The sequence below is a fragment of the Moschus berezovskii genome, chromosome 7 (genome assembly GCF_049115385.1).
Source record: "Moschus berezovskii isolate FMDL1 chromosome 7, NW_MosBer_1.0, whole genome shotgun sequence".
Lineage (NCBI taxonomy): Eukaryota > Metazoa > Chordata > Mammalia > Artiodactyla > Moschidae > Moschus > Moschus berezovskii.
In genome coordinates this window covers 5,370,863-5,385,922 of record NC_142466.1, presented here as the reverse complement: position 1 = coordinate 5,385,922, position 15,060 = coordinate 5,370,863, and the positions used below count along the sequence as shown (strand labels likewise).

General features: G+C 37.8%; 1 protein-coding gene across 1 annotated transcript in view; it reads right to left on the bottom strand.

Moving 5' to 3' along the window:
* The window catches only part of SLC71A2 (solute carrier family 71 member 2), a 142,223-nt gene that overhangs the window by 17,635 nt on the left and 109,528 nt on the right, over positions 1-15,060 (bottom strand). Inside the window, 4 exon segments of the mRNA XM_055427984.2 lie at positions 3,975-4,046; positions 8,397-8,510; positions 9,659-9,877; positions 13,676-13,790. Coding sequence (XP_055283959.2) covers positions 3,975-4,046; positions 8,397-8,510; positions 9,659-9,877; positions 13,676-13,790 — 520 coding nt within the window.

Sequence of the window (15,060 nt, the reverse complement as noted above, 5' to 3'; positions counted from 1 at the left end):
GGACAACCTGGAAGAAATGGACAGACTCTTAGAACAGTTCCATCTTCCAAGAATGAACCAGAAAGAAAGAAATTATGAACAACCCAATTACAAGCACTGAAATCGAAACTATGATAAAAAAATCTCCCAAAAAACAAAAGCCCAGGACCAGATGGCCTCACAGGTGAATTCCAGCTAATGTTAGAGAAAAGCTAATGCCTATCCTTCTAAAACTTGTTCAAAAAGTTGCAGAGGAAGGAGCACTTCCAAATTCATTCTTCAAGGCCACCATCACCCTGATACCAAAACCAGACAAAGACAAACACAGAAAAGAGAACTATAGGCCAACATCACTGATGAACACAGATGCAAAAGTCATCAACAAAATTTTACCGAACAGAACTCAGCAACACATCAAAAAGCTCATACACCAGGATCAAGTTGGGTTTATTCCAGGGATGCAAGGATTCTTCAATATATGCAAATCAATCAATATGATACACCATATTAACAAATTGAAAGATAAAAACCATATGATCATCTCAATAGATGCAGAAAGTCTTTGACAAAATTCAGCACCTATTTATGATTAAAGCTGTTCAAAAAATGGGCATAGAAGGAACCTACTTCAATATATTAAAGGCTATATATGATAAGCCCACAGCAAACATGATTCTCAATGGTGAAAAACTGAAAGCATTCCCGTAATATTAGGAACAGAAAAGGGTGTCCACTCTCACCACTATTATTCATAATTTTTAAGCCTTAGGTATGGGAGTCGGACACGACTGAGCGACTGAACTGAACTGATAGCAATCAGAGAAAAAAAAGAAATAAAAGAAACCCAGATTGGAAAAGAAGAAGTAAAGCTCTCACTGTTTGCAGATGACACAACAGTACACATAGAAAACCATAAAGATACTATCAGAAAATTACTATAGCTAAACAGTGCATTTAGCAAAGTTGCAGGAAACAAAATCAATACACAGAAATCACTTGTATCTGTATATACTAACAATGAAAAATAAGAAAGAGAAATAAAGGGATCTATCCCATTCATCATTGTAACAAAAAGAATAAAATATCTAGGAATAAACCTACCTAAGGAGACAAAAGAACTGTACGCAGAAAACTATAAGACACGGATGAAAGAAATCAAAGATGACATAAACAGATGGAGAGATAGTCTATGTTCCTGGATAAACCGAATAAATACTGTGAAAATGCAATCTACAGATTCAATGTGATCCCTATCAAATTACCAATGATACTTTTCACAGAACTAGAACAAAAAATTTCACAATTCATGTGGAAACACAAAAGACCCTTAATAGCTAAAGCAGTCTTGAGAAAGAAAAATGGAGCTGGAGGAATCCATATTCCCGACTTCAGATTATACTACAAAGCTTCAGTCATCAAGACAGTATAGTATTGGCACCAAAACAGAAAGATAGACCAATGGAAGAAGATAGAAAGCCCAGAAATAAACCCATGCACCTATGGGTACTTTATGTTTGACAATGGAGGCAAGAATATACAATGAGGCAAAGACGGCCTCTTCAATAAGTGGTGCTGGGAAAACTGGACAGCTACATGTAAAAGAATGAAATTATAACACTTTCTAATGGCATCCAGTCCCATCACTTCATGGCAAATAGATGGGGAAACAGTGGAAATAGTGTTAGACTTTATTTTGGGGGGCTCCAAAATCACTGTAGATGGTGACTGCAGCCATGAAATTAAAAGACGCTTACTCCTTGGAAGGAAAGTTATGACCAACTTAGATAGCATATTAAAAAGCAGAGATATTACTTTGCCAAACAAGGTCCGTCTAGTCAAGGTTATGATTTTTCCAGTGGTCATGTATGGATGTGAGAGTTGGACTATAAAGAAAGCTGAGCACTGAAAAATTGATGCTTTTGAACTGTGGTGTTGGAGAAGACTCTTGAGAGTCCCTTGGACAGCAAGGAGATCCAACCAGTCCATCCTAAAGGAGATCAGGCCTGGGTGTTCATTGGAAGGACTGATGTTTAAGCTGAAACTCCAATACTTTGGCCACCTGATGTGAAGGGCTGACTCATTTGAAAAGACCCTGATGCCGGGAAAGATAGAGGGCAGGAGGAGAAGGGGACAACAAAGGATGAGATGGTTGGATGGCATCACCGACTCAATGGACATGGGTTTGGGTAGACTCTGGGAGTTGGTGATGGACAGGGAGGCCTGGCGTGCTGCAGTTCATGGGGCTGCAAAGAGTCGGACATGACCAATCGACTGAAGTGAACTGAAATAACACCATACACAAAGGTAAACTCTAAATGGATTAAAGACCTAAATGTAACACCAGAAACTATAAAACTCTTAGAGGAAAACATAGGCAGAACACTCGAGAACATAAATCAAAGCAAGATCCTCTATGATGACCCACCTCCTAGGGTAATGGAAATAAAAGGAAAAGTAAACAAGTGGGACCTGATTAAACTTAAAAGCTTTTGTACAGGAAAGGAAACGATAAACAAGGTAAAAAGACAAAATTCAGAATGTGAGAAAATAACAGCAAATGAAACAACTGACAAAGGATTAATTTCTAAAAGATACAAGCAGCTCATACAACTCAATACCAGAAAAACAAACAACCCAATCAAAACGTGGGGGAAAGACCTAAATAGACATTTCTCTAAAGAAGACGCATTGATGGTTAACAAGCATATTAAAAGATTCTCAGTATCACTCATTTTTAGAGAAATGCAAATCAAAACTACAATAAGATATCACCTCACACAGGTCAGAATGGCCATCATCGAAAAGTCTAACAATAAATGCTGGAGAGGGTGTGGAGAAAAGGGAACCTTCTTGCACTGTTGATGTTCATGTAAAGTGACATAGCCACGATGGAAGATGGTAGGAATAAAAAACTAAGAATAAAACCACCATATGATTCAGCAATCCCACTCTTGGGCATATACCTTGAGGAAACGAAAACTGAAAAAAAAACAAAAAAACCCATGTACCCCAATGTTCACTGCAGCACTATTTACAATAGCTAGAACATGGAAACAACCTAGATGTTCATTGACAAAGGAATGGATAAAGAAGTTATGGTACATATACATAATGAAATATTACTCAGCCATTAAAAGGAATGTATTTGAGTCAGTTCTAATGAGATGGATGAACCTAGAGCCTATTATCGGAGAAGGCAATGGCAACCCACTCCAGTGTTCTCGCCTGGCGAATCCCATGGACGGGGTTGCACAGAGTCAGACACGAATGAAGCAACTTAGCAGCAGCAGCAGAGCCTACTATACAGAGTGAGGTAAGTCAGAATGAGAAAGATAAATATTTACACCAACGCATATATACAGAATCTAGAAAGACGGCACCAAAGAACTTATTTAGTGGGCAGCGAAGAAGAAACAGACACAGAGAACAGACTTACGGACACCGGGAGAGGGCTGCAGAGGGTGAAATGTAGGGAGAGAGTAACATGGAAACTTACATTACGATATGTAACACAGACAGCCAATGGGAATTTGCTGTATGTCTCAGGGAAATCAAACAGGGTCTCTGCATCAACTGGAGGGGTGGGATGGGGAGGGAGATGGGAGTGAGGTTTAAGAGGGAGGGAACATATGTATACCTATGGCTGATTCATGTTGAAGTTTGAGAGAAAACAACAAAATTCTGTAAAGCAATTATCCTTCAATTAAATAATTAATTTTAAACAATTTATATTAAATTCCTCCTAAATCACAACCTCCAGATATCAACAAAAAGAGAATAATTCTATGATCTGTATCTACATCAGTGGATACAGTGGGTATGATATTGTTCATAGCTATATAACATGCTATCATGGCAGGGAAGGAGTGGAACTGATGTAGGGGTACAAGAGATCTTCAAGAACATTTCTTTGCAGCTTCCTGTGAATCTATAGTTATTGCAGATTAAAAATGTTAAAAAAAAAAAGTGGGGTGGATGGGTAAAATAACACTCACCTGAGCCACAATAGACAGAATTCCTACCATAGCTATGAAAGCTGCAATTTTAACAGATCCAAATCCTATGACCTGTGAAAATGAACACATTTTGCAATATAGACATTATATAAATAATAAGAAATGTTATGTTCCATTAAAGCTATAGAATAAAATAGTTGAGGAAAGTCATGAAACCTTGACAATGGAAACTTAGGCAGTGCTGAAAGCTAAACCTATTTAACCAATAATTTATACCTAAATCTGTCATAAGAAATCACTGTAAGCAGGCACAACTTAATATAACTAAGATTAAATACTAGCATAATATTTTCTATTACAGGTCTCCCTACTGTTTTCATATGCTTTCCCCCTACAATCCACCAAGAGCTATGTAACATTATCCACGACTAGGAAAAAAAATGAAAAAAAGAAAAATTTGATTTTTGATGCTGTCAACAGAGAATATGTTCACTTGGAAAGTTAAGTGGCTCTCAACTTTGGCTGCACATTAAAATCATGTATGCAACAGAGAAAGGGAGAGGAGAGAAAAGAGATGCTGGAACTCACTTCATATCAATTAAATCAGACTCTCTGGGCCCAGACACAGGTATGTTTTAAAAAGCTCCCATGGTTATTCCAATGAGCAGCCAAAGTCAGCTAGCAATGATTTCTAAGCCTCTTAATCTTAACAGCAGCTATGAAATGCATGAAACTTTTAAGTTTTAAACATCAAGTTTTTAAAGCTAGTTTGCCATCTATTGAAACTATAAAATCCAGAAAAAAATTCTAAAAATTATTGTAAATAATCTTCACACTTCATAAATGATTATCTTGCTTCAAATCACACAATTAGCTAATGAAAGAGAGCCAGAACTTCTGGTTCCCAAACCAGTGCTGCTGACATTAACACTATTCTATTACTCTCCAATCAAACGCAATTTAAGAAATTGGAATCTATGGTGGTGGTGGTTTAGCTGCTAAGTCATGTTGACTTTTGCAACCCCATGGACTGTAGCCCCCCAGGCTCCTCTGTCCATGGGACTTCTCAGGCAAGAATACTGAAGTTGGTTGCCATTTCCTTCTCTAGGAGATCTTCACAACTCAGGATAGAACCCATGTCTCCTGGACTGCAGACAGAGTCCTTACTGTTGAGCCACCAGGGAAGCCCATGTATGTATTTTTTAATTGAAATACAGTTGATTTACAATGTTGTATTAACTTGTACTATATAGCAAAGTGACTCAGTTATACATACTATACATTCTTATATTCTTTTCCCAGGATGCTGAATACACTGTGCTATACAGTAGGGCTTTGTTGTCCATTCATTCTATATGTAAAAGTTTGTATCTACCAACCCCCAAAATCTAGCCATCCCCCCTCACTCCGCCAATTAATGTATTTCGAAAACAGCTTTACTGAGGTAGAATCAAAAATACCATAAAACCCAGCCATTACAAGTGCACAATTCAATTCAATGGTTTCAGTATTGATATGGGCTTCCCTGGTGGCTCATATGGAAAAGAATCTGCCTGCAATGTGGGAGACCTGGGTTTGATCCCTGGGTTGGGAAGAACCCCTGGAGGAGGGCACAGCAACCCACTCCAGTATTCTTGCCTGGAGAATCCCCATGGGCAGAGGAACCCGATGGGCTACAATCCATGGGGTTGCAAAGAGTCGGACACAACTGAGCAACTAGGCACAGTATAGTATTGATACAGAGTTGGGCAATTATTATCACGATCAACTTTAGAAGACCTCATCACTCTTCAAAGAAACATGGTACCCCATTAGGAGTCCCATTCCCACAACCTACCCCACCACCCAGTCAGTAATCTACTTCCTGTCTATCCGTATTGATTTACTCAGAGCATTTCACACACATGGAATCATACTATATATGATCTAGCTTCTTTCACTCAGCATAACGTTTTCAAGTTCACCGATGTTGTAGCATGTATCAGGGCTTCCTTGTTTTTTATTGCCAAAAAAATATCTGTACATTGCATTGTACAGACATGTCATGTTTGCTGATCTATTTCATCAGTTAATAGGCAGATAGGTGACTGAGTGACTTCACTTTCACTTCCCTGCATTGGAGAAGGAAATGGCAACCCACTCCAGTGTTCTTGCCTGGAGAATCTCAGGGATGGAGGAGCCTGGTGGGCTGCTGTCTATGGGGTCGCACAGAGTCGGACATGACTGACGTGACTTAGCAGCAGCAGCAGCAGCAGGCTGTTTCTATTTTGCTTTGACTTTTTGGCTATATGAATAAAAATTTGTTAAGAGTTTCTGTACAGATATGTGTTTTCAATTCTCTTGGCTATATACCTAGAAACAGATTTGCTGGGAACCCTGTGTTGGACACTCTGAGGAAGCACCAGGCTCCTTTCCACAGTAGCTACCCCATTTTACATTCCCACCAGCATGTATGAGGGTTGCCATTTCTCCATATCCTAGGTGGTGGTTATTTTTTTTACTACAGCTTGGCGGGTGTGTTTGATTTCCTTGATGGCTAATGATGTTAGCCATCTTCTCATGCGCTTATTGGTCATTTGTATATTTTCCTTGAAGAAATATGTATTCAAAATCTTTTGCCTACTTTTTTAGTTGAGTTATATGTCTTTTTATTGTTGAATAAAGTTTTAAATATATTCTGGATATAAGTTTCTTATAAAATAGATGATTTATAAGTAAACACAATTTAAACTAAAAATATATATGTGTATGTTAATTATATGTGAGTTCTAAAAAGTGAGCATAAATACACAATAACAGAATTATTCTGATTTGTTCTAACTGTTGTTGTTAATGGTGATATAAGCATATGTATAGGAAAAATGGATACAGAAGAAAATATTAACTATTGTTAACTATACATGTGAAGAAAGGAGACTTTTTTTACTTTCTTCATTAGGCTTTCCCATTTTTCCTACATTATTTTCCACCTTAAATGTACATTTAATAATGCATATGTAATTTTCTACATTTAATACCTGGGCTTCCCAGGGGGCGCTAGTAGTAAAGAATCCACCTGCCAGTGTGGGAGATGAGAGAGACATGGGTTTGATCCTTGGGTTGGGAAGATTCCCTGGAGTTAGTGAAAACCCCATTACAGTATTCTTGCCTGGAAAATTCCATGGGCAGAGAGCCTGGTGGGTTACAGTCTATGGGGCCACAGAGAGTTGGACATAACAGACTGACTGAGCACGCACACACACACACATTAAACAGAATATCTCACTACTTTTCCCTCTAAACCTCCAGCATGCTCCAACCATAAATGAGTAAAACAAAAAAAGAACTGCTTGGAAAAAAAGCTTTACTTAAATGTGCTACCATATAAAATATTATAGTCTCACACTCAGGAAAACTATGAGTGGCCAAACTTAACAAATTTTATTTGAAATATCTCTAAAAATAGAGGACTTCACCTTAGGGGGAGGCTTGCTCTGACAAAGTGGAGTAAACCATTAGGAGAAAGATCTCCAGTGAAATCAGTGAAAGACCGAGGCAGGATTGCAATGAAAGATGGTTCAGATCTCAGCAATCCCAGAGACCTGAAACAGCAGCTGGAAAAGCAAACTTTGTTTAATTGCCTTAAGTCAACCGCCTTCTGGGGAAAAATGTGAAGCATAAACTTTTAAAGGGAGAAAAATCAGAAGACAGAAAAGATTACTTTGGTCATTACTTGTGACCTACCTTGAAGTCCACAGTGGTGTTTTTTTGTTTTTGTTTTTAGTGGGGAGTGTGTGTGTTGGGGGGAGGAGGGGGTGGTTTGCAACATGTGGGACCTTACTTCCCCAACCAGGGACCAAACCTACATCATCTGCATTGGAAGCATGGAATCTTAACCACTGGACTGCCAGGAAAGTCCCTATAGTGGCCTACTGTAGATGGATAAGCAAACTGGATGTGATCAGACCCAGGGGCCTCGGTACTTCTAAAACAAATTTTACCTCTCTGAAACTGAATGAGTATTATTAAAGATTTAATAAATTCTTTTTCTACTAATTCTTTCTGTGTAATTCTCATAATTCTCAAGGAAATTTTTCCCACAGTAAACATTTTATTTTAAAAAATTATTGCACTAGAGGTCTCCTGACTACTAATTATATGTCAGCACCTACATTTACAACTAGAAGTATGTTAACACATTTTTTCCTCTTACAGTGCTGTGTGCTTAGCCAGTCAGTCATGTCTGACTCTGTGTGACTCCATGGTCTGTAGCCCACCAGGTTCCTCTGTCCATGGGGATTCTCTATGCACAAATACTGGAGTAGGTTTCCATGCCCTCCTCAGGGGATCTTCCCAACCCAGGAATTGAACTGAGGTCTCCCGCACAGCAGGCGGATTCTTACCAGCTGAGCTACCTGGGGTTTTTCCATAAAACACTTCAAGACAGATCCCAATCTCTGATTTCTGGCATTCATTACTCACCTGCCTGAGATAGAGAAAAAAACTTGAATACTGTCCAGCTTCAGGAAGGTATGAAAGAAAAACAGTGATGCAGATTAGTAAAATGGTAGAATCTTTTCCAACTTTCTTCAGTGACTAGAAATAAGCAGAAAAAGAAACATAAAAAGCAAATAGATACTGATGTCACTGATATTCTGGGATATTAACTTCACTGCTTTTTGATTTCTTAAGGTGGATAACAAAAGATGAATGGATTAAAAAAGGAAGTGAGCCTTAACATTAAATCTACATTACCACCTCTGTAAGGACATTACACGGAGAAGGCAATGGCAAGCCACTCCAATACTCTTGCCTAGAAAATCCCACGGATGGAGGAACCTGGTAGGCTGCAGTCCATGGGGTCGCTAAGAGTCGGACCCAACTGAGCAACTTCACTTTCACTTTTCACTTTCACACATTGGAGAAGGAAATGGCAACCCACTCCAGTGTTCTTGCCTGGAGAATCCCAGGGACAGGGGAGCCTGGTGGGCTTCCGTCTATGGGGTCACACAGAGTCGGACACAACTGAAGTGACTTAGCAGCAGCAAAGACATTACAAGTCCTCATTTCAGAGGTACATATTTCAAATATTAGTCTTTTCTCTTTTTTTAAAAAACATTTTTGCTCATCTTTGTTAATAATACTGGTTCACATACTGAAACAGACCCTGAACATACTATGAACAGACTCTGAAAAATAAAAAAAACCCACTGCTCCAGAACCTTTTAAGAAAATCTCATTTCGTTTCACTCATAATACAACTCCTTCAAAGCCACAAACATTACAGGGTTTTCATTATACATAAATTTATTCTTTAAAATGTTATTAATAAATCTGCCCACACAATTGGCAGAAAAATAAATGTGCTCCGGGCATGGGGTCAGTGACAAGATTCTCTGACTAGTAACAACTTTTTCAATATTATACCTTTGTCCAAAATCCTCACACTCTTTCTACACAGGACGTCTGAGTAGACCAAAAGTGCATCTCTTGTCTCTTATGGTAACTGTACACTTCAGTTCAGTCACTCAGTTGTGTCCGACTCTTAAGAATTATCAATTTTATATATTCTTTGGTGTACAGTTCACCTCTGTCCCTTACTTACAATTAAATTTCTTCTATTTTTACTAGAGAAAAAAATAAACCAGCAACTGCTAGGATGCTTGAATCTGCAGAAATGCACTTTTATTTGCATGGTTTAGAAAGATATTTAGGAAAATAAGTGTTTCCATGTTTTTATTTACCGCAAAAGGGTCTGCTTGTTTCCAAGAAATCTGGGCTCCCCAGGAGAGAGGTCTCATTTTCTCTGGCAAAGATTCTGGAACAGCCAATAGGATGAAGCAGATGTCTAGAAGAGCTACCACTGTGGCTACTAGCACAACAAGGCTGTCTCCATAACTGGCAGAAAGGTACGCGCCAATGGCTGGGCTGCTGACCAGACTGGCTGCAAAAGTGGCTGAGACCTATGGAGAAAGAATACGCTCACTCAGGGTTGCGTCTACAGCAGGTGCGCACTTACATGCCGGTTTCCAGCCAGGGTCCCACAGGTGCATATCTAAGACCATCCTTCTCTAACTTTAAAAAGACAACAGGATTGTACTGCACACAATTTAAGAATGAAAAGTAATTTTCATTTAAGAATTTGCTCACAAGTTATTAACTAATTTGAATAACTTTCTAATTCTTGTAGCTTTCTAGAAGTTACTCTAGAAAGCTACACAAATAAAAAAATGAATAAAAAAATGATTTAGAAATAAAAATTGTAAAACCTTCCCCACAAATAAACCATACATATTTTAATCTTCTGTAATTAGGGAACAGGGATATAGAGAGAAAGGAACAAAAAAAGTTTTTGCAGGGTTGATAACAAAATCTACAAATTACTCAGCAACTAGGCTTGATTTCATCTTCCAAAACTGTGCACTGTTTCACCGTTTCATTAGCACTAACTGGGGGTGGAAATCCCTGGCAGTCTTAGAAAAAGCTATATAACAACAACAACAAAAATCCAAAAAGATTTGTTGAGGGAGACCTCAAAAGCTTTTTAATTAGAGAAATCCCTGGGCTAGGTGTCATGCTGTCACCCCCAACGTCCTAATACCAAAGACCACTGAGTCAACTGATCACACTTACAACTTGAATCCATGTGAAGCTTCCTCACACTGCTTCTCTATAAGCATGTAGAAGGCTCTCTTTATTTTGAAATGCAGTCTGAATGTTCAGAAGGTTAAGTGGACAGCGTCCAAATTATAACCAGACTGAGTGTGAAAAGTACATTTATAAGCTGGTCATCTAAACTTCTAATGGATTTTAATAGGAACTACAGAAATCATTAACTGTGACTGAAATTATGACTCCTGGGTAACCAATGATATTCTTCCTTCATCCATAACCCCCAAGTGACTGTAAAAATACAATGTATTGGGATTAGTATTATACCAAAATTATAAAAGCCAGAAGTTAAAACATTTCTGGGGGAAAAAAAGGAAGTACATAGAATTCTAATTTGAGGAATAGGAATTCCCTGGTTCAATAATTATTGAGTATTTATATGTGGTAGAAAAATAAGAAAACAGAGCTCTGGCCCTTAATTACATAGCATTCCAAGTATAAAGAACTAAAGATCATGGAGCATACACATATCTCATTATTTGTCAAAAAGACATTTTTAATTCTATCATCATAATTCTATTCTGTATCTGTAAGGTATCTTGGAAGTTCTTTTTCCTTTTTCTTTTTTCAGGTTTTTCATCTCAACATCTAACACATAGAGCTAAATGTAAAGGTTAGTCATTAGCCAAACCCTGAGTCCTATGATCCAGTCCAGGCAGCCTTACGGCCTGGAGGGCATAGTTCAGCAGGGCACTCCTGTAACTTCTCTCAACATACCTATGAACAGGTATTATTACAACTAGCATTTTACAGATGAAGAACTGAGCTAGAGGTAGGGAAACTAAGTCATGATCACTTTGGTTCCAGAACTCTCTCTCTCTGAAATCCTTCCTTAAATACTACTGCTTAGCACAACAGCATTGTGAGGGATTTTTCTGACGAAGGCAAAAGAACGAAAATCTAATGAAACTGAAGAGGAATGAGTGTTTCCTGCAATGTTGAGAAAAGCTTCACAAGTGTGATAAATGAGGCTTCTGGCACCCCTCAACAGCCCACCTTGAACATCCTGCCTTCTTTGAAGCATTCCTATCTGTTTCTCCCTCTGTCCTCCTCCACAGCACTCAGGAGATGCTCCTGTTTTAGGACATGACATGAGAAACATTCAGGGGAGGAGGGAAGAAGGAAGAAGGAGAAGCAAGTAGTAGCTAGAGGGCAAGAGGCCTGGAGAAGTTCTTAAACTGCTGATGTCTAAAGTCAACTTTAGACTGTTGTGTTTTGTGAAACAACGGTAACTGGCATCACTGATCCACACAATTATTCACTCAGTCAGCACTGAATGACTGCTTACTGTCTTCCAGGAAGTGGAATTTAACAGAAAGAATAAGACTCAGGGGAGAAGTAACGTGAGTGTTTGGCATTCAGTCCCTCTCCAACCATTCAACAATCCACTCAGGTTATCTTTCTTCTTCCATCTTCTTACCATAAACATTTCAAACACAGGAGAGTTGAAAGAACAAAATGCACACTGAAGGGGAGCAAAATAAGCTACCCCAAAGTGTGCCACTTTGGCATGTGGATTGTTTCAAGCAGAAGGCAATTATGACCCAGGAGACTCAGGCAAAGCTTTTGCCTTTCCCATAACAGCCTACTGCAGTCCATAGGGTCTAAGAGTCAGACACGACTGAGTGACTGAACTTAACTGATAACAACCTAAAAGAACTTAGAAAGGAGGCCTATTACCAAGAAATACTGGTAAATACTAAAGATAACTTTTTACATTAGATACCTAAATACTAAAGATAACTTTTTATATTAGAAAGACTTACCTACATGTAATGGCAAACATTTGATCTGCTCTCCTCGTATTTCTGTGAATTATCTTCCTTTCCTTTGAAGTCCCAGACCCCTATAGTCTTTCTCCTTAGCTCAGGATGGTATAGAAGCCTTAATCGCTGACAGTCCTTGAATCTCTCACATCTCTGTGAGACTCCCACACATATGAAATTAAATTTGTTTTTCTCCTATTAATCTGTCTTTGGTTTTAGTTGCTAAGTCATGTCTCACTCTTGCAACCCCATGGACTTTAGCCTTCCAGGCTCCTCAGGATTCCCCAGGTAACAATACTGGAGTGGGCTGCCATTTTCTTCTCCAGGTTCTCCCCAATTTCATGTCAATCTAATTATTTTGCTCACTCTTCCCTTTTGGCTCAGCTGGTAAAGGATTCACCTGCAATGTGGGAGAACTGGGTTTGATCCCTGGGTTGGGAAGATCCCCTGGAGAAGGGAAAGGTTACCCCACTCCAGTATTCTGGCCTGGAGAATTCAATGGACTGTACAGTTCATGGGGTCACAAAGAGCTGGACACAACTGAGCGACTTTCACTCCCTTAACTCAAAGAACCTAAAAGGGAAGAAGGGAATACTTTCCCTCTTCATACCCACATACCCAAAGAGGTTCACACATTGAACACATGCCCACAAATGCTCACCTGTCATTTTCCCCCCTTGAACCAGAGTTCTCAGAGTTGTGACACTCTGACCTAAATGGCTTCAGACTGTCATCTTTTATAGGTCTTTCTTCTCCTACATAATCACAATGCTAATATCTTGCCTAAGAAAATTAGAAGTGACTTTCTAATATTCAATTATCCCAAAAAGGCCTCCTATAACTTTTGTTATTGACTCAACAATTACTTCCTGAATGAACGTAGTCCTTTTTCCGTAGTACTACATTCTAAATAAGGGTCTGAACCACGCAGCCTGCAATACAGTGACAGTGAATTAACACAACTGAGGTTCTGTCACCTCCCCAGCTCTAACTAGGTGCACAGAGATCTATGATTATAGCAACCGGTTACTGTTGATGGTTCCTCAAGAGATCAGCCAACAAGAAACAAGTCAAACCAAATTTAAAAACACTTTGCAAGTGACAACTCCCATACTCTGTCAATCTTCCAGCACTAAAACCAAAGGATAAACAGTAATTTCTATCTTGCTACTTTTAGTTTCTCACAAGTCTCCTTTTTTATTTCAACTGTTTTGGATTTTCTTTACATAATTAACACTATTTTAATAAAAGCTCACTTTCTAGTAAATTTTTAGTAGAATGTTTATTATTTCTCTGGTTAAAAAACATAATCTATTATCTTACCCATCCATAAGCAGTACTTCGCTCATGTTCCTGAGTGACATCAGCTACATAAGCAAATATCACAGAGAACGTGACTGAGAAGACTCCAGATATGGAAATCATTGCAAAATACCACCTATAAAAAGATTATTTTAAGCATTCATGAAAGAAGTAGTGTATATACACTTTTATAATCAAAACCAAAGATATCATGTAATGGTTATAAACCAAAATATAAATTATAAAAATACATGTATATTTAAAGATATAAAGGACAACTAATAAAATTATAATCAAGATGGAGAGGAAGTAGAAACATACCAATACTGTCATTGCTCAAGGGGTGTCAGTACATGCACTTTTAAAAAAATGAAAAAGTAGGAGTATGCAGTAAAGTTAATTTTAATGGTAGCCAGAACAGAAATGAAAACTTTCTAGATTTCTGAGTTTAAGCTGAGAAAAATACATATACACAAAAGCAGGAAGCATTTTAAAAATTAATATAAGACAAAAAATTTCTACCATAGAAAATAGATGCTTAACAAAAATCTAGTTAAAATATTAGCCAATAGAATCACATAGAACAAAAAGTAGTGTTTTAATTCTAGGATGCAATTATGTTTCAATATTAGAAATCTATTGATATAATTAATCATGGTAATAGATTTAAGTAGAAAATTCAAACCATCTCCACTGATACTAATGGCATCAAAACTTGATATTCCCTTGATTTTAAAAAAGAAAATCTCTAAACAAAATAGGAACTAGTATTTTTCAACCCAAAAGCTAGTTTGATACTCAGGATGAAACATAAAATTTCCTTCATATATATGAGGAAGATAGGTCCATAATCATCACTTCTATTTAACAATAATAAAAGATTTTTATTTTATGCATTAGTCAATACAAGCAACAGAAGCAGCAGCATGAAAACTGGAAGAGAAGAGGTAAAATCATTTTAAAATTCTAAATAAAAAAATTGTAAGATATTGAGAGGACACTGAAAAAGCAAAAAAACCTAATGCATCAGAAAAGCAGGACTTGTTTTTGAACAGAAAAAATCAATACCAAAAAATATTTTATAAAAATTTATCTGGTAGGAACCAAAATGATTCATTATAGGTACCCAACACATTTAGAACATGACAAACGTTGACATAAAATTCCTATCAGATAACCAAATGAGAGTATTCACACTGAGTATCCCCCAAATCTATCAATTGCATTTAAACACTAAATGACCGAAACACAAAAGACCCTTCCATTCTAAACTGTGTTATTCACATAGGAATAGCATCTCAGCCACAGGAATTCTGGCCAAAATATCATTCTTTGGGCTCCAGAAAAACTAAATTATAGCTCAGGTACAAATTTCAATGCATTCTTATTAACTAAATGACCTTGGT